We start from the raw sequence: 24044 nt of genomic DNA on the forward strand, positions 1-24044 counted from the left end.
AGTAGGTTACTGTTCTGGGGTTCTAGATTTTGAATATTATTATATTTCTTTGTTAACTTTCGAGCATGACTTCAGAAGACTATAGAAATAAGGAGCGGGTTTAAAATAACAGTTTTATGTTTAAGGAAGAAAAAACTTGAAAGAACGCACTCCAAAAAAAACTTTCTTTTCGGCAGAATGTTGATTAGAAAATTACATCCGGGTATCTTTAATTACAGGATTGGCGCCGTTTTTTGATGTTTAAAGCAATTCAACCTAAAATTAGAGAAAACGAAATATCAACACTTGAATAAAACCAAAGTTGTATTTCACAAGTTATACAAATAACCTTCAATTCATTGCAATATTTTTGATCTTCTTGATAATTATACAAGCTTTTCAGCGCCGTTGTAAAGTGTCTTTCGATTCGGAGCACTTCGTGGGAGTAGGCTCCGAATGGTTTCTTTACGGAAGTTTGTAGAATACAAAGATAAATAAGCGATGTATTGAAGATTCAGTACAAGGAGGAGAACCACAAGTTTTATAGTATATATTTAAAAGGAAAAGAAGATTTTCTTTTCGTGTAAAAAAGGCATGGCAGGAATGAAGGTGTTGGCACTTGCAGCGTTTTCACTTCTCATCACCTTGAATAGCACTCAGAGTAAGTATCTATCATGAAAGCTATTTTATATAATTGAATAAATCAATTAAACCAAGTAAATCTATGAAGATTAACTTACTGTATAAGTATTAAATTGGAAATAGCTGCATGTGAGATATCTGTCTGGCTATAGAGACGGAAAGGAATACTTCAAAATATCTTCAAACACACGCCCTTAAAAAGATTATACAAAAATGGTCATACCAAAGAGTGCAGGACATAAATCCCGTAAATAGGCGTAACTAATTAAATATTACTTAAAGGTGCTCAGTTTTAATAAAGAAAATTATTCAAATCATTTCAGGGTTCATTTTTTGTATTTCATGATGGACTTAAAAGGCTACTTTCACACTCAAATTAATCGGCTAGTTTAAAATTTACCATTGAGTCGTAGGTTCAAAAGATTGCTTGCCTGCGATCCAACAAAGAATACATTTTTCCCGATATTGGTTATTATTGAAACATAATAATCGAAAATATATCTTCTGTTCTAAGATCTTATTCTCTTCAGAATTCAGAAAGGACAAGAACGCTAAGCTCTATTAAAACAACGAATAAGAAAAAAAACATTTTCCAGTATTTAGTACTTTAAAATTCTGATATTTTTTCCTAATTTATTTTGCAGTCCATCGATATAGGTTTATTTCATCGTATATCAATTATACAATAGTTTTGACCCACATACCATGGAATATCCCACAAAGCACTTGTACAGCGTTTCAGTATACACAAATACAACTGACCAGTATAGATAATTTATCGACAGCAATGCCTGATGGGATGCAACAGGGAAATACCGCTGATTATAAAACGGCTTTGAAATAATTAATGTTATTATACATTGTACTCACTATCTGAATTCTCATTGGTCGAGAACGTACAGTTAATTCTAGCTATCAGCATGCCACAGCAATTTTCAGCAGTCGATAGTTATCTGTAGGCAGTTATCGCTAAAAACGATCTGCATAGGTCAGCGGCTGGCGGTTATCTGCAAGGTAAAAAATATTGGGAGGAAGCTCTCAAGCCACGCCTATATATATTGAAAGACAACCAAACGTTCATTTGCACCACACACATTTTTGGATTGCTCTCCCAAAGGGTTTTGGATTGTAAATTACGTCCTTTGGATTCTCTTACAAATAGCGACTTTCCAATAAATAATGATGCAAACGACAACTGAGTCGACTTACCAGGCGTGCTACAAAACGTGTTCCTGTTCTGTTTGGCTGTACTTGGAAGTAACCTTTAACTAATTAGCCAAAGCAGTTGAAAAAACTGGGGGGCGGGCGCCCCCATAGCCCCTCCCTTGCTACGGCCCTGAACTACAAGAGTGATTTTACTTTACCAGCCGTGAATGATATAATTAGTGTTTACAGCTGCAATGTATTATACTCACTTTATTCATTGGCCAAGTAAAAACACTATCGAACATATTTTTTTCCACATTTTTGACGAATCAAAGTCCAACATACACACTAAATGACCTTGTACAGAGATTTAAACATGATAAATATAAATATATCAGTAACATTTTTCGTAATTGGATAATATTACTATTATTTATTCCATAGCAAATACTTCATTAGCAGATATTTCTGCAACAGTAAATACAACTGCACCAATAATTACTACACCGGTGTCTACTACTACTACACCAACAACTACTACTGCATCAGTAAGTGCTTCTGCACAAACAACTAGTACTACACCAGTAACTACTGCAACAGTAACTACTTCAACACCAGTAACTACTACTGCACCAGTAACTACTACTGCTGCAGTAACTACTTCTGCATCAGTAAGTGCTTCTGCACAAACAACTAGTACTACACCAGTAACTACTACTGCACCAGTAACTACTTCAACACCAGTAACTACTACAGCACAAGTAACTACTACTGCACAAGTAACTACTACTGCAGCAGCAACTACTACTGCACCAGTAAGTACTGCTGCACCAGTAACTACTACTACACCAGTAACTACTACTGCACCAGTAACTACTACTGCATCAGTAACCACTACTGCACCAGTAAGTACTACTGCACAAGTAGCTACTACTACACCAGTAACTACTACTGCACCAGCAACCACTACTGCACCACTAACTACTACTGCACCAGTAGCTACTACTGCACAAGTAACTACTACTGCACCAGAAACTACTACTGCACCAGTAACTACTACTGCAACAGTAACTATTACTGTACCAGCAACTTCTACTGGACCATCAACATCTACTACACAAGTAACTACTACTACACCAGTAGTAACTACTACTGCACCAATAACTACTACTTCACCAGTAACTACTACTGGACCTTCAACTTCTACTGCACCAGCAACTACTACTGGACCTTCAACTTCTACTGCAACAGTAACTATTACTGTACCAGCAACTTCTACTGGACCATCAACATCTACTACACAAGTAACTACTACTACACCAGTAGTAACTACTACTGCACCAATAACTACTACTTCACCAGTAACTACTACTGGACCTTCAACTTCTACTGCACCAGTAACTACTACTGGACCTTCAACTTCTACTGCACCAGTAACTACTCCTGGACCTTCAACTTCTACTGCACCAGTAACTACTACTGGACCTTCAACTTCTACTGCACCAGTAACTACTCCTGGACCTTCAACTTCTACTGCACCAGTAACTACTACTGGACCTTCAACTTCTACTGCACCAGTAACTACTACTGGACCTTCAACTTCTACTGCACCAGTAACTACTACTGGACCATCAACTTCTACTGCACAAGTAACTACCACTGGACCATCAACTACTACTGCACCAGCAACTACTACTGGACCTTCAACTTCTACTGCACCAGTAACTACTACTGGACCTTCAACTTCTACTGCACAAGTAACTACTACTGGACCTTCAACTTCTACTGCACCAGCAACTACTACTGGACCTTCAACTTCTACTGCACCAGCAACTACTACTGGACCTTCAACTTCTACTGCACCAGCAACTACTACTGGACCTTCAACTTCTACTGCACCAGCAACTACTACTGGACCTTCAACTTCTACTGCACCAGTAACTACTACTGGACCTTCAACTTCTACTGCACCAGCAACTACTACTGGACCTTCAACTTCTACTACACAAGTAACTACTACTGGAACATCAACTTCTACTGCACCAGCAACTACTACTGGACCTTCAACTTCTACTGCACCAGCAACTACTACTGGACCTTCAACTTCTACTGCACCAGCAACTACTACTGGACCTTCAACTTCTACTGCACCAGCAACTACTACTGGACCTTCAACTTCTACTACACCAGCAACTACTACTGGACCTTCAACTTCTACTACACAAGTAACTACTACTGGACCTTCAACTTCTACTACACCAGCAACTACTACTGGACCTTCAACTTCTACTACACAAGTAACTACTACTGGACCTTTAACTTCTACTGCACCAGCAACTACTACTGGACCTTCAACTTCTACTACACAAGTAACTACTACTGGACCTTCAACTTCTACTGCACCAGTAACTACTACTGGACCTTCAACTTCTACTGCACCAGTAACTACTACTGGACCATCAACTTCTACTGCACAAGTAACTACTACTGGACCTTCAACTTCTACTGCACCAGCAACTACTACTGGACCTTCACCTTCTACTGCACCAGCAACTACTACTGGACCATCAACTTCTACTGCACCAGCAACTACTACTGGACCTTCAACTTCTACTGCACAAGTAAATACTAATGAAGGTAAGCATGGGGACCGAATTTTAGATCACTGGGAATAGAAAAAAGACTCAACAGTTGACATGCGATTTTTTCTAAGTGTATCGACCATAATTTTCTTGAAGAACACAATGGTTTTAACGCGAGGGCGAATTTAAGATCTTGTGTTCAATTCAGCCAACATGGCGACCGTGATAGCTAGTAATAATTAACTAGACCACAACAAGAGTTTCTAACGGTCACCATGTTTAGTATTATAAATCCCATAATGCTCCAGGAATCTCGTCTATACTTATCGATGAAATGTGTCGTGTTGCGTTTTGAAAACGTTTCCTCTTTGTTCTGAGATTTTCTAATTTGCTTCCGATCTTATGTCATTCCATTGAGTAGCTTTTTTTCTTTACAAAATAGACTAAAGAAGGGGACTTCCAGAAACCTACGAGATTTTTCTGAGATTTCTGAAATTTCTGAGTTCTGAGATTTCTTAATTTGTTTCCGATCATATGTCAGATTCCATTGAGTACCTTTTTTCTTCATAAAATAAACTAAAGAAGGGGATTTCCAGGAACCTATGAAGCAGAAAATAACCAAAAAAAAATCAAAAATATCTCCATCAGTATAATTTTGTTTCCTAATAAACGTTTTGAGTGGAATTGAGTGATACAATCAATGCTTATACAATTGAATGCAAATGAACCTGACTTCGTGATATATTTTCCTCATTAATTATGCATCATTCAATAAGCTGATATTTCAAGCTTAGACTAGTCAGGTTACTAAGTATAGAATGAAGTCGACTCCACTCGACTATACAGCAGTATATATATTTTTTACATGGATAAATAAAACAAAATACTAGGGCTAAGCTAAAACGGTTCGCCATGGAAAGAAAAGGTTTTCTTTCGCATGGAAATTTTATGAAAGTAAAAGTTATTTGCCTAAAAACGAAACAATTAATTATCGTTGATTTGAGTCAACTTATACAAAATGATTTGAGCACTGCTATTAGTTGGCTTTCGGTAAATATCAAGTCCGAGATAAACAAACCATAGATTCGTGTGAATTCGCATTCTGATTGGCCAACAGTCTTTGAACAAATAAAGACGTCGAATTAAACCCTCTCCCCCTCCCCCCCCCCCCCCCCCCCCCCCCCCCCCCCCGGCTCCGTCGTTCCTGCAACAACATATTGTAGCTTTCTTGAACAAATATAAAGCTAGCGTAAGCCTACCCCCCAAGAAACGTTTTCAGCTGTTTTTAAATAACGCTATCCAGATAGTGATAAAATGTACAAAATATCAGAATAAATAGTTTGACTTTGTTATGTATTTTCAAACAGCAGTTAAGCGTCACGTTTTTTGTTTTGTTTTTGTTTTTGTTTATTTTCTTCTTCTTCTTCTTCTTTTTCTCCGCGTATTGAGCATGACTTCAAAAGATTATAGCAATAAATACCGGGTTAAAAACAAATTTATATTAAAAAAAAGAGTACCCACATATCCCAGAATGTTTGATTACAAAGTTACATCCGGGTATCTTTAATTACTGGATTGGCTCCGTTTTCGCTATTTATAGCCACCAGAAGTCAACCTAAAATAAAAGAAAACGAAATATCAACACTTCAATCAAACCAAAGTTGTGTTTCCCGTGCTATACAAATGATCTTCAATTCATTACAATGTTTCCAATGTTCTTAATAATTTTTTTGATTCAATGACTTATTTCAAAGATATTCTATAGAAAATGAAATATTTTTTGCTGCAAAGCCGTTTCAGGCCGAAGACAGGACTAAAGTTGATACGTCGTGCGCTATTGTTAGAAGATTTCCTTATTTGTAACCAGACTTTCGTTCTACTAATTTTTGAATAGTGTTGATTATAATTATGCGAGCTTTTCAGCGCCGTTGTAAAGTGTCTTTCGATTCTAAGCACTTCGCTAAAGTGGGAGTACACTCCGAATGGTTTCTTTACGGATGTTTGTAGAATACAAAGATAAATATATGGTATATTGAAGAATTAATACGAGGAGGAGAACCACGAGTTTTATGCTATAATAGGAGGATAAGAAGATTTTCTTTAACGGCGTAAAAAGCATGGCAAGAATGAAGGTGTTGGCACTCACAGCGATTTCACTTTTGATCACGTTTAATAGCACTCATGGTAAGCTCATATAAAAAATATTTTATATGCTTGGAAATATTATTAAATCTATATTAAGTTATTTGAAGTCTAACTTACTGCATAATATCAAATTGGACATGGCTGTATGTGAGATATGATACAATCTGGCTATAGAGACAGTGACAGATATGTATCAAAATATCCTCAAACACACGCCCTTATTGAAACTATATACAAAAATGTTTATACCAAACAATGCCGACAATAACTTATGTCTGGTAAAAAAACTAACTGAATAGTACTAAAAGCTTCTCAGTTTTAAATAATAGAGTGAAGACTGCACTTTTAAAAGTCAACGGAAACAAAATCTACTAGTCAGCCTCTAACAGTCAAATAAAAAAAAAATGAAGAAAAAAATAAAATCATTATCTACTAATCTCTAGTACTAATATCTATTTCATAATGGACTTAAGGGATATAATTTTACACTTAAATTAATCGGCTAGTTTCAACTAAATTTATCAAGGAGTAGGTTCAAAATATTGCTTGACAGTTGGATTTGCCCAGTGATTATTGTTGTGTCGTGTTTAACCACGTGTTTGGAAATTGGAATAACTTAAAACTAAGTTTTACTGCGGTTTTCCGTATTCTGCAAACATGGTAGCTGCCAGCTGTAAGCTGAAATCTGTTTTTTCGCTGCCGCCATTGAAAAATAATCAGTCAGTACCTTTTATGTTCTTGACTGGTGAACGTGAAAAACCACAAAAAGCCGTTGAAATGTCTGAGTTCGCAGATTATCGAAAACTGCAGTAAGGAGTGTTTTTGTTAGTAGGGGTCCAACAAAGTATATATTTTCCCCGATTGGTTATCGTAAAAATAATCAAACTATACATTTATAATTCATATAGAAGAGATATGTTTAACTAGCTAAAAACTAGTGTGAGCTGCGTCGGTGTTTCTAATGAAACAGTACGACGAAGGACTAACGTCAGTAAGTTTTTTCATCTTTCCACGGTGTATAATTTACCTTTTTATTTATCATTACTGTTATAATTTAAACATTTATGATATATATCTAAAGTTTTATTCTTATCAGAATTCAGAACAGAGAATGAGCGCCAAGCTCTATTAAATACCAAATAAAAAACAAAGGATTTTCTACTATTTATAGCATTATAAAGTTCTAATATTTTTCCCCCTGGTTTCCTGTGTGCAGTCAATTGATATAGTCTCATCGTATACAAGTTATACAATATAATAGCTTCGAGCGTCATGCCATGAAATACCCCACGTGACACTTGTACTTTCCAGTATACACACACGAACATTTCTCTCAAAATTTCGAGAAAAATTGTACCGGCTGAACGCAAGCTAACCTTTGGTTGAGAAAATACAAGTGCAAACTATAACTAAAGTATATAGTCGCACAGTTGAAGATATGCCTAGACTGCAATGCCTGATGGGAAGGACCAGTGTAATACAGTCGAATATACGACGGCGGAATATTAAACATTTGAATATTCAATAGTGTTAGATAAATCATAATACATGCCTGTGCAAATATTTTTAAATCAGTTCATTAAAAAACTATGGCCTTATTTGTAAGAAACTAAAAGGAAAAGCACTACTTTGCACTAATTTTACGTGATTTTTTTCTTGGCTCCAGAAACGAAGTCGTTCAATAAGCGAATAATAGTCAAAGTAAAAAAAATGGAGACAATGAAATTATTGTCTACTACTTTGTATCATGCTAACACGACAAGTAAAAGCACGACATGCAGCTGTCTATATGCAAATAGCTTGGAAACTGGAAATGCGAAAGATTGCAAATTACGTAAAGGCAAAATACAGATCCAAAATAACTCTGTATTAAGCTTATTTTTACGACACATTCCAAGATGCATGTGTCACTTTGATGCAGTAACACTAGGAAAGAGTATCTAGACAGGTTACAGAGGCGCGCTGCTGCCATCATAGAGGGCAGAAAAATCAGGCAAAATGAATTACATTTCACCTTCTCCTGGCCCAGCTTACAGTCTCGTAGAAAATTTCAGAATAGGACGTTTGCACGATGGCGTCATTGACCTCTACTACCAGACTCCCTTGCACGCTTTCTTTTGTTCAGTTGATTAGCACCAATTGTCTTACTATTCTCATGAGGGAATACAAATTTAAATAAGAAAGAAAATTCGCAAAGCATCTTGGTAGTGGGAGTCAAACGACGCCATCATGCAAACGTCCTATTGTATGCTGGTATACACATGGCTAAATAATCTAGCCCCGGCATACCTATTAAATGAATTCCGGTTTTCTAATCAATTCCATCATTATGATACTAGAAACGAAGATCTGCTCCGTTTACCGTTGGCAAAAACTTCAAAGTATCAATCTTCTTTTCGCTACAATGGGGCAAAAACATGGAATTGCCTACCAGCCAACATCCGTAATACCTCAGCTTTGCTGCCTTTTAAACAAGCTTAAATTTCACTTGGCCAGTGTAACTTGTATGAATAGTCACTATTATTATAAGATAAAAGAATACAATGGAATTAATTAGTGTCTGTTATTATGTATACATATTGTTATCCTGTGTGACTATACTCATGGGCCAATGAAGTAAATAATCACTTTATATTCTATAATGGAAAAACCTTAGAAATATATTATTTTATTATATAATTACCAATGAAATATCTATTTTTCTCTATTTCGAAAAATTGATATCTTCACACGTGAAAATAACATGTTATTTTCACGTGTGAAAATAACACCATTGCGATGGCTATTCAAAAATACACGGAAAGAATTGCCTGAAAAAGCCAAAACATACTTCATTGATAATTATATAATAAACAGAATATTACATGGGCGCTTGGAGATACGAAATTTATCTTCTCGTGTTGAAAATCTCACACTCGTTCGCTACGCTCACTCGTGAGAGATCTTTTCAACACTCGAAGATAAATTTCGTATCTCCGCGTGCCCATGTAATATCCTCTATTACTATTATTTGAGTTTAACCTTTGAAAACTTCAATACCCTTCAGTACCAGGTGTCATCCAACATGGCGGAAACAGCATACGTGATGACTCTAGACAGTGTTTCTTTAAATACTTCTTCGCCATTTTGTTTTATATTTAACGGTTCATGATCAGTGCAACCTGTATATCAACGCTATATTACTAATCCAATAGCAAGTAACCTACCCTGCGGCAAAATGGTGTTTAATTAGCGGGTTAGCTGTGGTAAACCGGTCATAAAACACCTTTGCTTTTTGGTGTTTTTTTTCCGTCCAGATTCCTCCACTAGAAAACGGAAATGTTGCGCAATAGTAGCCAGGGGACTTCGGGACCTTACTCAAGAGACCTTTGTGGGCTTCTGATAAAGGGTTACGGTCTACAGTCCGATCAATTAGCACGTGCCAACTGTCACTATTATGCTACTACAAATAAATACTAGGTACATATAAGTTTATTTGAGTTTTGATTTTGTTATTAAGACTAATAAAATGATGAAAATAAATTTCTAAAACGCGTGCATTTTTGGCCTTCGTTTGAGATCGATCGTATTTCAACTTCTAGCTTACTCGTAAATGAAAATTTTCTTTTAGAAAATGTTTATTAATTTCAATTTGAAGTTCAAGTTCAAGCTGGACTGCTGGAATTGAAACTGGATATTTTTTCCCGATCATTATGAAATTGTGGCATAAACGTGTTGCCCAATTTGGCTGTCATTGTACATTAGCAGCTCTTTCACTGTTTTTCGAAAATTTGCAACTTATTTTCACTTCTCCTTCTTAGAGTCTCTGAAACCAGGTAACCCGGTCTACTCTGCCACCAGGGTCTTGTTTAACATATATCGAGATCCTCTTATTCCATCTTTAAATAAACCATTATCATTTTATTTAGGACCATAATTATATTTTACTGAGAACCATCAAGAAATTGACACTCCATGAGTTTTTTATCTTCATTGCCTAATAGAATTTATTCTTTTATCGTTAACAGCAATTTCCACAACCATAAAGTTATCAACTACTGCATCGACACCCACAGATACAACAACAACCACAGGGTCGCCAACTACTACACCAACGACTACTTTATCATCAACTACTGCAAGAACAACTGCAAACACAACTGCTACAACAGCGACTACTTCACCATCAACTACTGCAGCGACAACTGCTACAACAACGACTACTTCACCATCAACTACTGCAACGACAACTGCTACAACAACGACTACTTCACCATCAACTACTGCAACAACAACTGTAAACAAAACTGCTACAACGACTACTTCGCCATCAACTACTGCAACAACAACTGCAAACAAAACTGCTACAACAACGACTACTTCACCATCAACTACTGCAACAACAACTGTAAACACAACTGCTACAACAACGACTACTTCGCCATCAACTACTGCAACAACAACTGCAAACAAAACTGCTACAACAACGACTACTTCGCCATCAACTACTGCAACAACAACTGCAAACAAAACTGCTACAACAGCGACTACTTCACCATCAACTACTGCAACAACAACTATAAACACAACTGCTACAACAACGACTACTTCGCCATCAACTACTGCAACAACAACTGCAACCACAACTGCTACAACAACGACTACTTCGCCATCAACTACTGCAACAACAACTGCAAACAAAACTGCTACAACAACGACTACTTCGCCATCAACTACTGCAACAACAACTGCAAACAAAACTGCTACAACAACGACTACTTCACCATCAACTACTGCAACAACAACTGCAAACACAACTGCTACAACAACGACTACTTCACCATCAACTACTGCAACAACAACTGCTAAATCAACAACTGCCACAACAACAATTACTGCATCGACAACTGCAACCACAACTGCAGCGACAACGGCTATTTCACCAACAACTACTGCAACGACAGCTGCCAAAACAACGACTACTTCATCATCAACTACTGCATCGACAACAACTGCGGCAACAACAGCATCAACGGCTATATCACTATCTACTACATCGTCGGCAGCATCAACAACTACTGCATTGGCGAAATCGTCACCAGCTACTCCGTCAACGACACCATCAACATCGTTGGAATCAACACCAAAACGTACGCAAACAACAGCTACAACAACAGTAACACACCCAGTCGTAGGAACGACTACAACTCCACATATATTGAGTGGAAAAGATGGTGAGCATTCAATCACCACCGAAGTTATCGTCCTTATCGTTCTCTTATGTGTGTTGTTTTTCGCCATTGATATCGTGTTGGGATGGATCCTTTTCAAAATAATCCGGAAACAAAGGTAAGTGAATGTTAGTGCTGGTCGTGTAGGTAACATAATTATCAAAAAGGGATGAATACAAGTCACCCACCAACTTTAAGCAGCATTTCAACTAAGTAGCTGTATATGAGCCTAATGTTATCCATAATGTTATGTGGCCATTCAAATTAACCTTTTTTAAGGCCTAACATCCAAATGGTCAGCTGAACTGTATACATTTTGTTATTATATGGTGTTCAACCTAAGTACCGACCGACACCATGCTACATTGCTCGTAATATGGAAGGCAATCGATGTTCAGAGCCCGTCACACGACGTAATTGTTGCACGCCGTGTTATTGAAGTAGAAAAAGGTTCTATTTCAGCGGCATTGCCTGCAATATCGCGCTCAATGTTGCAAAGTGAGTCATTGTCTTTACTTTTATTATGGCCATCATTTGTGCTTTATACACCAAGCTTGAACTCTGTTTCCTAGTTAGCATTTCGTACACGTTAGTACTGTAAACTACATATTTTTTTCCTTTGATGAACATCGACTTAGGTCTGTCTTTTACTTGTAAACACGGAGGGGTCTGCCAAAACAAATTCGCCCGTGCTGTTTGTCTCACGTGTGAAAAGTTATTTTGGTGGTCACGAGAGCAAGTAGCTTCTTACATCATTTTTTCCTTTGGTTATTTGGTTATATTAAGTGATATTCAACTACACTGTGGCCAATGTTAGATCAGTCCATATTTTTGCAACAAAACATTTAAATCAATTCAGTGAAACTTAAAAACGTTTGTTCAGTGGTATCGTAACAACTTAAAAGTTGTTATAACTAATTAGGAGGAATAACGTTTCAGGACAAGGTTATCATTTCGAGTTGATAATAATAATAATAATAATAATTATTATTATTATTATTATTATTATTATTATTATTATTGATTTGCTTCCGATGCAATACGATGCTTAGTAGAAGAAGACTTTTCAGTACAAAAATATCATTCCGAAGTTCATTCTCTGAAGTAATATTTAGATATTAATTGCTTTTCATTACTTTTGTAGGAGAAGAGGAAGCATGGACTTGGAAAATATACCAGATGGTATGTCAACAACAGAGATTTTGTTAACTTTATGAGGTGCCTTTAGGGCTGCTTATTATGATTTGATATATTGGGATTTAGCTATAGATAACTGGGAATGAGAAATAGAAGCACCAACATGGTATTGCTCAAAGGTTCCTCAGTAGGTCACAGGAATTGGGAAATAGAAAGGTGAAAATGGGGTTTCTCCAGGGGTCATCTCTAGGTTACTGGGTTTAGGAAATAGAATCACCAACATGGTATTGGGGAAATGGATGACGGGTGAACCTGGGGTTTCCTCATGGATCATCGCTGGGACCGAGATTTATCACTTGGAACGGAACATGATTATTCGAGAGTAAATTTGAACTTGAAGTTATGTGTTTACTGTATTTAAGTCTAACCTCGTCTGTTAGCCTTAGATCAGAATACAAAAGAATATTGAAAAAGTGAATTTATATTAATAGTCTCTTTCACAGTTCCCTGGTAGCCGTGGCTTTGCATCTAAGCGAAGCGAATGGCGAGCTTGCAATGATAGAGACCTTTTTTAATTCCTTGGACAATTATTCACATGTCTTTATCATTGCAAGCTAACTGTTCTTCGCGCTTCGATGCAAAGGCACGTCACGGCTACCTTTCAAGATGGCGCAGGGAACTGTGAAGGGGACTATTTTGTAAATTGTACGCATTATACTACAATGTAAGTACAATTTTATTTTCTTAACAGCCAAGAAAGATGCCGCTGCAAATCTAATGGAAATGAAGGTAATAAATGAGGAAGAGGCAGAAGCAGAAGCCGAGGGAGAAAAGAAAGAGAACGTGAACGAAGATGAACTTGTTGCTGTTGTAGTGGTCGGAACTGATGACGAGAAAAAGAAAGAAGACGAAGACGAAAAAGAGGAAGGAAAGCCAAAGGATGAAGCCAAAGTTGACATTGAAAATGTACAGCTCGGAGCAGACGTTAAAGTTGATGTTCATGAAGAAAATCTGGAAGAAAAAGAAAAGGATGAAACTGCAAAGGGGGAAACTGCAAAGGAGGAAACTGTAAAGGAAGGAAAAGAAGAGGAGCATCCGAAAGAAAAAGAATCCAAAGAAAAAGAAGAAATCAAGCCGTCGCTTGAAATGACAGGATTAGTAACAGCTACACCAGGAGAAAACAAAGTTGAAGAAACTAAAGCTGAGCATTTGAACGAAAAATCTGGTAAAGAGGATACTAGTGACGAAGTAAGAGACAAAAAAGACGAATCTGATGAACCAGTCTCTGCAGATAAACAGGAACAGACAAATGAAGAAGAAAAGGACAAACAACAAAAAGAAGATTCTGCTGAAGATAATCAAAAGGAGAAAGATGAAGAAGAGGATGGCAAGAAAAGTTCGGAAGAAGAGAAAGGTCAAAAAGAAGATATCAAGGCAGCTGTGGATGGATTTGAAGATGGCCAAGAGAGAAAGGATGACACAAGTTCATCAATGACAATGGATCCATTGGCTTTCATTACGTTAGCAGAGATGGCACACAGTGAAGAGAATAAGGAACAAGAAGCTGATAAAGAACAAACAACAAAGGAAGAAGGTGGACAAGAAGTAGAGGGCACAGCGAAAGAAGAGGAGGCAAAAGTAAGCAAAGAAGCAGGCGAAGATCAAGAAAAGGAAAGAGAAGAACCTAAAGTCGACAAAGAAAAAGAACAAGAGGAAAAAGAGGATAAAGAGGAAAAGGAGAAAGAAGAGGAAGATGAGGAGGATGAAGAAGACATAGAAGACAGGATGAGAGAAGAGCAAGAAGGGAGAGAAAATGAGCAAGAGAAAAAGGAAACAGGTGAAGATCAAGAAGAAAAAGAAAGTGCAACCAAGGACAAACCGGATGGAGAAAAGGAAAAGGAAGAAGAAGAGAAGTTGGGGCAAGCCGCGATGCCTGTTGTCATCCCAAAGCCCATGAGCAAAGAAGAAAAGAAAGCAAAAGAAAAGGAAGAGAAAGAAAAGGCAAAACGAGAAAAGAAAGAAAGAGAAAAAGAAAGGAAGCAAAAAGAAAAAGAGCTAAAAGAAAAGCAAAAGCAAGAGAAGTTAGAGAAAAAGAGAAAGGAGAAGGAAGAGAAGGAAAAGAAGAAACGAGAAAAGGATGCTTTGAAACGAAGTAAAAGGGAAAAGGTCGCCATTGAGGTGCAGGTAGAGCCTTCTTTGTACTGCAAGCCAAATGAAAAAGAGCAAGAACCACAAGATGAGAGGGAAGAGGAATCGAGAGAAAGTGCTGCTCTACAGGAAGACGAGAAAAACAAAGATTCTGATGCTGAAGAAACTGAAGACCAAGAGCATGAAGATAAAAACACGAAAGAGACACAAGACGAAGAAAAGGAAGAAGAAGGCAAGGACTCCCAAACTGATGACTCAGGAGACAATAAGCTATCAGAAACTCTACAGAGTGATCCCAAGGAAGAGAGTGTTGGTGGGTCAAGTGAGGTGACGTCTGAGGATAAAGAAAAGGAAACAAATGATGAGGCACCTAAAGAGAAGGAATCAGTCGATAATGAGACCAAAGATAAAGACCCTACTGAAGATGAACCTAAAGAAAGAGGTCCTACTGATGATGAAACTGAGGAGAAAGACCATAAAGATGAAGAACCAAAAGACCCTATCGAAAACGAGACAAAAGAGGACGCTTCTACTACTGACGAGCAACAGAAAGACGAGGACCATGCAGATGACGAACCTAAAGACAAGTACCCTAACGATGATAAGCCTGAGGAAAAAGGCCCTAATGATAAAGAACTAAAAGACCCTATAGATAACGAGCCAAAAGATGACGCTTCTACTGACGAGAAAAAGAAAGACGAGGACAATGCAGATGACGAACCTAAAGAAGAGTCCGGCCCTGATAATGAGCATAAAGATGACCTTGACAGCAAAGAACCAAAAGATTCTACGGATGAAGAACATAGAGATAAAGATCAAGCAGAAGGGGAACTCAAGCAGAAGGACGAAGCCAACGATGGACCTACAAATAAGGACCCTGACGACCCTGATGACCTTAAAGAGAAGGAGGGCCTCGAAGAAACGACGAAAAGTAAGGATGATCTCGAAGAAGAACAAGGTTCTGAAAACAATACGAAGATGGCCGGAATCGTGGTAACGAACGTTTGACTAAAATAGAAATTAGGTATTCATAATGTTTTGAAATTAAGCTTCCATAGAGTAGATCAGTAAAATAAACTACTGAAAAAATATTACCAAAACATGTTCGGCTGCTTTCCTTTCCATATAGTGTCCAGTTTCGGCATACGAGCTGGTCGAGCAAAAAAAGAAAACTGTTTAGATGGCGCCGTAGCAGACATATTAGGGTGTTTAAGGTTTTCAAAATCAACGACGCCGATGTCAACCGGAAGTTTGAATAACTCCGTTTTGGGGTTTCGCGCCTGGCAAAGCTGTATTCCATGTGGATGAGTTGACTTCACTGACAATGTTTTGAATAAAATCTTTAATGAACAGAGCATCAAACAAAAAATACTTACACTTCCGGTTGACGTCGCCGTCATAGATTTTACAAATCTTAGTCTCCATCCAAGGTGTGGAAAGTAAGGTAGGGGAACGGACGGACGGGGTAACGGGTCAAGGCGGAGGAAGTAGAGAGGAAGAGGGAAGGTAAGGCGTTAGCTCTCCTCGTCTCCCCAGTTCCCCCAGTCCTATTCAAAATGAGCGATGGTATTGCATTATTAATAAACCTGTAAATATTTTAGATCTATTGTTCGAGGCTTATATTCACAAAGCTTAAAAAGCGATCAGCACTTATAAATTGTTATATATGATATCTGCTAAAAACTACTTTATATAAAAATTCTGCAAAGTATGCGCATACTAGTTATCTAATTAAACAGCAATTGACTTTTTATTACGAAAAATATAGTTTTAGAATAAAAAAAATCCGATTTTGCTAATCTCAGTCTATTTAATCACAGGTAGCCCAAGCTAGGTTTCTGTGGTCTCATGTTATAAACGTTTTAATGATTTTTAACGTTTTTCCCCTCATCCAAAATCTAAGTACACAGGGCGAAAGAGGTACTACTTTTCAAAGTTCAGCTAAGATTTCTTTACTTTATTCCACCTTTTGACGATTTTATTGACATTTTTAAGTATCGTCATACATTTTCTTATCACATGCCAACACAGTAACCTAGATTGGGCTACCTGTGATTAAATGGCAATTTATGCTATTTCGTGTAATGTTATATTTTGCAAAAATATTTTTAAGAAAAAACACGTAATTTGATTGGTCAACTGAAGTGTGACTACCTTCGTTCTAGTGGGCTATAGCCTGCGTAGCAGCACAGAGGGTGATTACGGTAGGGGGAGGGGAGGAAATAATTCAGTAATGCTGTAGCTAATACTAAATGGGTTATTGACCTTTACACTGTTCGCTCACGCGAGAAAAACTAGGTTTAGCAACAATATTATGAATATCTCAAACCCCGACGAAAGTTAACGTTTTGCCAATTCATAGCACTTCACTCATGTATAACGCCTTCACTTAAAAACTTTACTACACGATTTCTACTAAAAAACATGTCATTCAACAGACATTTCCCCAGTTTTTTGCCTCGTTAGCAAGGCATGGTCACCTACACAATCTACTACGTCGTATTGAAAAAGACATTCTCTCGTGACCCACCCATGTGGGTGGTAGCCGAAAGGGATGGTTCTAGAACTTACCCTCGGGTCTCCTATATATTCAATTGATATCTTTATCGGGACCATCCTTCTCAAAGAAAGTGGGCCAGCTTCTCCGGCACCCCGGGTGATCTCCGGCCGGATTCTCAAAACATTCTGATTCTCGTTCTGACAGTGTTTCTTCTGGAAGTACGTCAAAGATACGCGACTTCAGAAATGGCATTCATCTCCTTTGTTCTGCTATTCTGAATAAAAAAGACGGAAAATATAGAAAATAAAGTTTTGTGTCTGGCAAAACCGGAAATGCCTTTATCCATCAGAAGAGCATCTGTATTTAATACTTCAAAGGCCTGCCAAAAATACTTAAACACGTGACGAAAACAAGAAGTGTTATCAATGTACACAGAAGACGAGTTACAACGGGACAGCGCGCTACCAGAGTCAAAAGATGAAGGCTTCAAGATCTGTGCTGTTTTTCCTTTTGTGGAGTTGTTTATTCAAGTTATCTAGATTGGAATCATTTGTAGATATAACAAGAAACACAGATGGTGACATCTTTAGCAATCCAGTCAGTAAATGTGATGTGTGTGAAGAAACTGTAAGAACATCCTGCGAGATTTACGATAACGTGAAAACTGGAGGAAAATGTGTTTCGTTTGAGAATTGCTGTAAAGAGTGCGTGTGTTCTGGCGAAAGGTCGACTTATCTAAGGAACGAAAAACGATGTATTTCGAACGGGAACTTGACGACTGCGTTGTTCCATAATTTGAATCAAGGTAAGCTTACATTGGTCATTGCCAAAACACACACGGTGATATCAATAACATGAGTGTTATACTTCATCATCGTCTATTGGGTAGTTATGGTTTCACATTTTGAAAGCCAAGGAAGTTAACTGTTTTTCCCGTGGAATTGAATCAAGCGAGAAGGAAATCTTAATCGAATCAAGCTAAACAATTGTTCTGTTGTAATCAAATTACCTAAAATTATTTGTACAAATACAATTTTATTTATTTTTTATTTCCTACTTAAGAAACTTTGACCTCTTTCATCGAACTATTACCAAATTTAGCGCTATATCATGCCCTTTCTTCACAAGCAGGCTTAAGTAAACACGATTTCTCTTTGAATATTTCCCTTCCTAATCCAGAAACTTTTTTTCCATTTACATACTTTTGGTTGTCTAAAATCCACGAGGGGTAGCTTTGTGGTTCTTGGTCAAGACCAAAATGGTTTTCTGTTCAAAATGTCGTGTATTGACACGAATGAAAATCATCTAATCCACCGCCGAACTCGTTTCGTCTCTTGGCTTTTTGTCAAACCTCGCCAATATAGGATAAAAGTGGTCAGTTTAGGAAGAGAAGGAATGTCACATAACGATCATCATGTAATAATTTAAGATTGACATATTCGTATGAACAAGATGTTCATGAATGAAGATAAAAGAAAAAGTAGTTTTGAAGATGTTGCTGTGTGATAATAATAGACTATCAGTTACAAATTAGTGAGTCACTTATGTTCATGATCAAAACAAGAAACCAAGCCAGACAGGAAAAACAACATAATTTCTGTGTTATTTTTACACAATAATTCTTTTTACATTATTTTGTAATTCTGATTGGATTTTTGTGCTCTTTCGTGATCTTGAAATGGTTTATATTTTCAAATTTCAATAACAAAGCTTTAATTTCTTGGATAATTCTGAGGTTTGTGACTTTAAGAGGTTATTAGGTGAGGCGTTGGAATGAGAAAGCCGGTCCGTCTAAAGAATTATTTAAGTCAAAAGAGTATTCAGACAGAAAAAGAATTCTCAGTTCAAATTATTAACTATAAAAGTACGCGTTTGCTACTTTTTTTGTAATGCATTTCAATGGTTTCTTTGGAATTTCGAAATATCCACCATTTTATTGTTTTTGGCTTATACTCTTTCAACCACAAAATGTTATCCAAACCGAAACTGCAATATGAATTTCTTTTTAATTCCGCTTCTTGTTTTTATCTATTTTAAGGAGCGCCATTTTCCCTCCCAAAAATAGCAATCGCATGACGTCATTCAGTCGTTCTTCTGCTTTCGCTTTAGCAAAAATGCGACTTTAAATTTCTTACCAATTTTTTTCGTAATAGGTTGCTCATTTCGTCTGGTCCCGAATAGTTACTATGACAACAGACCTCGTGGACGACAGCCATGTTTATTTTCCAACCTGCGCCTGCACGCCTTGAATACGACTGTCAGCGGTAGTCAGATGATTGACGTCTGTGGTATCTTCTCTTGGAGTATAACCTCATGCTCAGTCTTGAGTGGAGCCCAATATCATAATAGTCAGTGGACGGACCTGTGGGGGGTAGGGTCGGTAGACCAAGATATTTTCTCGGTTGAGAAGAGCCAGGGCGTTAACATTTTTCTAAAGGTGAGAATATAATTTACTATCGCAGATGATAAGTATATCGGTCTCTGATTGGCTGATTGACTGCATCAATGATAGCTCATGCAGGTTACACTGAGTTCTTTCTCTGATACTCAAGTGAATGACGCGTGGTCTGAAATATATGCAAACATGCATTACGTCTAAACAATCGCAGTCTGTTAGCAAGATTCTTGAAATTCTCGAAAGCTATCTTTTAGTAATAACAATAAATAACTTCAGATGATAACACTGCTTGATTCTTCCTTTGACAGTGGAATAACACTCTTCCTAGTCGTTACCATGGAGACATACTATCACTAGATATTAGGTGCTACAGGAAGTACAATAGAGGTCCCGTGGAATCCTGTTTGCTTTTCAAAGTCAAAGGAACACAGATGGGTAAGGAAAAGACGAAATAATGATTAATTTTCATCTGAAGGAAAAAGTTCCCGCCGAAAAAAAAGTTAATCAAATAAACAAATTCCATTTGCCACAGTGTGTGGGCCAATAGCCCACTTCCGAGATACGCTTCGCTTGTCAAGTAAAAAGGTTTCAGTTGGAGGCTCAGTGCTAAATTCAAGTTATTCTTTTCTCTTGTCACGAATGACTGAGCATTTATCACGGAGCCTCATACTGAAACCTTTGTACTTGACAAGCGAAGCGCATCTCTGAAGTGGGCTATTGCCATTATTCACTATGACGTCACATCAAAACAATCTTCAGCAATCGATTGTTTAAATGGATCATGGTCGTCGGAGGGGGTCAAATCAACGCAAATTCATCGAAAATTGTTCTAAAACCCGTATCAACCCACGAAGAGAAGTAGAATAGTCAACAAACGCTCAGAATATTTTTTAGTACATATTAACACATATTATATCTGAAAACCAGGCCATTTTAGATTGAACTGTTTTGTTAGGAGCAAATCTTGTTGAATTTTCTATTGGAATTGGCGATTCTATCCCCCACATAAACAAGCAGTGACGTCATGGTGAATTAGGTCAATTCATTACTATTTGGCCCACGTTTTTTCACACACACTACCGTGCATAAAGTTTTCCATATGGGAATAATACAAATCGAGATGATAGGCTTTCATTTATCTCAGAACTATATATTTCGAATATACTGAATATTTCGGGCCTTGCACGTAACAGTATTCTGTGTTAAAATAAAGCTGATTAAAAAGCCTTGTCGTGCGGCTCCAGTCTCGATGCATGCGTTGTTTTGACCTTGTTTTATGCTGAGTACTTAAAGGTATAAAAACATATTTTTTCCCTTTCATTCCATAATCCAGATACAAGACCAAGTACCACTCCTTCAACAAACTTCACTGGAGCTCCAACAAACGTAGAAAGCAGAGGGAAACAGAAATCGAGCAATGCAACAATCATCATCATTGTCTCAGTCATTTGCGCCTTGATTTTCCTGGTTTTGATATGTGTGGTTATCCTGTGTGTGAGGAAACGAAGAGGACTGTGTAAAAAGTAAGGTTTAAAATCCCTAATTTAAGGACCCTTCTCGTGAAAATACAAAAGGAATCACACTTTTTCTCGATGGAGTTTGTGGCATTTCAATTGTATTTCCATGTTAGCCTCGCATCCAAGACATTTTTGAGAAGGTTCCATTTACGTTCATCTTATAGTTTCGTGTGCCACACTGACAGAGACTCCCTTCATTTCCGACATACGAAAATTCATCCATAGAGAAGATAAAAGAAGGTTCTGCTCGTAGACTAAGTTTCGTGTTGAGAAGTTCGTTTTTTCATTTGCTAATTGAAGTTTATTTTTGTTCGACTTTAGAAATAAGTACAGCAAAAAAAAGAGAGGAAAAAAGATTGGTAAGTTCATGGCGCCAGTGCTACATTTGACATCTCTCTTTTTGATCAAGGTGTCATATTTTCACGTATATTTTTTTCGTCCTTTCCAAAGAGTTACGTCAAAAGTCAGGTAAACATATCACCATAGAATCACCAACCACTAAGAACGAGGTAAAGGAGTACCAATGTGTAAATCATGCTGAAAGTCCTGTATATACAACACCAGCAAAAAACAGTAATAAGGCTAATAAGACAGCAGAATACCATAATCTACTCCAAGCCATAGCAAGCACACCACATTACCACCCACTCGTTGGCAAGGACGACGCGCAGGTAAGGAACCATCAGTTGTTGTGGTAACGATATATATATTTTTTAGATTTCTCGAATTTTTGAAGAATCTCGAAAGCGATGATACAATCTTCTACAGAATTTGTAGTTTTGCGCATGCGTGGAAATAACGTATATACAATGTATTTGATTGGCTCCCAGCTATTATGATCAACAACATGATAGGCAAGGATATGATTCTGTATTCATGAAGAGCGGGGAGAGCAATTTGCATCGGATCTTTTTGATTAAAAGAATGTATGAAAAATTCTGCCTAATATGTTCATATCCCAGTGTTACATTTTCAGCCCCTAAAAATTGGAAGGAAAAAAAAAAAATTTAATACTAAACTAGCACTGCCGTGATTAAAAGAAAAAAATAATGAAAATAAGATGTATTATATTCTTTTACGCATTTGCAGACTCCTCGATCCAGTTCTCCTCCGTATTATCATGAACCAGAAAAGCCTGGTAACAAACCTGTCAAGAATGACAATCTTCCTCATTTTTATCACGTGCTTGAAGGGCCTTCATTTGCTTCCAAAGATACCACAGGTAGCACATGCTAAAACTTTTTCACTATACGATGTAAAAACGAGAAAGCCCTTGAGTGGCTTTTGCATGCGTTATACTCTTGGGACCTCATGATCAAGTTTAGGCTTCAGTTGAAAGACTTGAAATAGTTTATTCCAATGGATTCTACTTTTACGTGCGCCTCTCACGGGGATAGAGCGAGCTTCGTATGGCTTTAAAGAGATGAAAAACTCATGGTTCGGACTACCGTGCCGTGATCGTGCCGGTACCGCGTCTAGGCGTTTTGATTGGATTAGCCATGTCTGCTCTGTGATGGGTTTAAACGACATCGTGACGATGACGTGTGCCGTTCCGTTTTGAAGACATGCGAAATCTACAATATATAGATGGTGTACGTGTGGTCAGACGAAAAACGTAATCAAACTTCCATGGAGCAAACAACCTATCGAATATAAAATGAACTCATGCAATTCCAGATGATCATGTTATTTGTGGTTGTTTACAACAAGGCCGTATTTAAATTCAGCTACCGTAGAATCCCGGTTAATCCCGGATAAGACCCCCCCTGTTTATCATCTATCTTCATCAAAGAAATATTGCCGTACAACGTAACATCGTAGCACATTGACAATCCGCTCAGATATGATAGTTTCCTGATCACATTTAAATGTTACATAAAAACTATTTCCAATAGACCTCCTCGGCTCTGACGTAATGTTGTAACGTTTCAGACCACATGTAATTCCCTAGAGTATCATTTCTTTGTTTAAGGTTTGCGCTCGGTTGCACATGAGAAGACAAATTTATATGGATACAACTCAAACAAAGAATATTATTCTCAAGGGAATGGCACGTGATCTGAAAAGGGACAACATTACGCCGAGCCGAGGAGGTCTATTGATATGGACATGATTAAACATTTTTCATACTAGAAATGGATTTCAGGCGTTTTTACCCTCCCTTTTTTAACTCCCCCATCCCTCCCTTATTAACAAGCCCCGCCCAAAAATCCTTACCCAATTGTATAAGGTCGTATAAGCCCAGGGCGTTACTGATAACCGGGATCATACCCCCCCCCCCCCCCTCCGGGCACTATATGACACAGGAGAATAAAATGCTCCAAGGTCACGCATAGTATACACTTATTTCAATAAAGTTAGTCACCAAAAAACCTAGAAAGCTGAGATCACTGAGGATCATGGGAAACTTTTAATATCAAACAAGTAAAGCTTTTGATACAATTTGCAGCTTGAGGATGCTCAGAAGAGGTGAGACTGTAACTGGTAAAAGATCTAAAATCCATCAACAGTTACTAAAGCGGTTGAAACATGTAAAATGTATCTACCCATAATCCTTGTTGGTCTCAGCTTTGTAGCTTTTCGGGCGACTAACTTTATTGAAATAAGTGTATAACAGTATGCAATGATATAATATTTATT

The 24044-nt window shown here is 37.6% G+C and overlaps 2 protein-coding genes across 2 annotated transcripts; both read left to right on the forward strand.

Annotated features, from left to right (window-relative positions):
• The first annotated feature begins 558 nt into the window (after positions 1–558).
• Positions 559–17128, forward strand: LOC116297651 (uncharacterized). Its single transcript, XM_089036041.1, has 5 exons — positions 559–640; positions 2212–4404; positions 10502–11822; positions 12849–12886; positions 13593–17128. The coding sequence occupies exons 1-5, from the start codon at positions 574–576 to the stop codon at positions 15995–15997; spliced, it is 6024 nt and encodes a 2007-aa protein (XP_088892167.1). The 5' UTR covers positions 559–573; the 3' UTR covers positions 15998–17128.
• Positions 17129–17901: 773 nt separating this feature from the next.
• On the forward strand, positions 17902–23540 carry LOC116297652 (uncharacterized). Its single transcript, XM_031705915.2, has 7 exons — positions 17902–18294; positions 19643–19926; positions 20196–20322; positions 21221–21410; positions 21726–21763; positions 21855–22075; positions 22494–23540. Exons 1-7 carry the CDS (start codon positions 17967–17969, stop codon positions 22638–22640), a joined length of 1335 nt encoding a protein of 444 aa, XP_031561775.1. The 5' UTR covers positions 17902–17966; the 3' UTR covers positions 22641–23540.
• The last annotated feature ends 504 nt before the right edge of the window (positions 23541–24044 follow it).

Source organism: Actinia tenebrosa, unplaced genomic scaffold, assembly GCF_029948245.1.
Source record: "Actinia tenebrosa isolate PJP-AT-01 unplaced genomic scaffold, QUT_ActTen_1.0 PGA_scaffold3__52_contigs__length_22856419, whole genome shotgun sequence".
NCBI classification, from domain to species: Eukaryota; Metazoa; Cnidaria; class Anthozoa; order Actiniaria; family Actiniidae; genus Actinia; species Actinia tenebrosa.

What these genes read in the sequence shown, in the direction of transcription:
- LOC116297651 (XM_089036041.1), top strand. Translation starts at nt 574, where the DNA reads ATGGCAGGAATGAAGGTGTTGGCACTTGCAGCGTTTTCACTTCTCATC. An exon ending in CACCTTGAATAGCACTCAGA is followed by an intron (nt 641 to 2,211) that starts GTAAGTATCTAT and finishes TTTATTCCATAG; the next exon opens with CAAATACTTCATTAGCAGAT. An exon ending in ACAAGTAAATACTAATGAAG is followed by an intron (nt 4,405 to 10,501) that starts GTAAGCATGGGG and finishes TATCGTTAACAG; the next exon opens with CAATTTCCACAACCATAAAG.
- LOC116297652 (XM_031705915.2), top strand. Translation starts at nt 17,967, where the DNA reads ATGAAGGCTTCAAGATCTGTGCTGTTTTTCCTTTTGTGGAGTTGTTTA. An exon ending in AAAGAGAGGAAAAAAGATTG is followed by an intron (nt 21,764 to 21,854) that starts GTAAGTTCATGG and finishes TCCTTTCCAAAG; the next exon opens with AGTTACGTCAAAAGTCAGGT. An exon ending in TTGGCAAGGACGACGCGCAG is followed by an intron (nt 22,076 to 22,493) that starts GTAAGGAACCAT and finishes ACGCATTTGCAG; the next exon opens with ACTCCTCGATCCAGTTCTCC.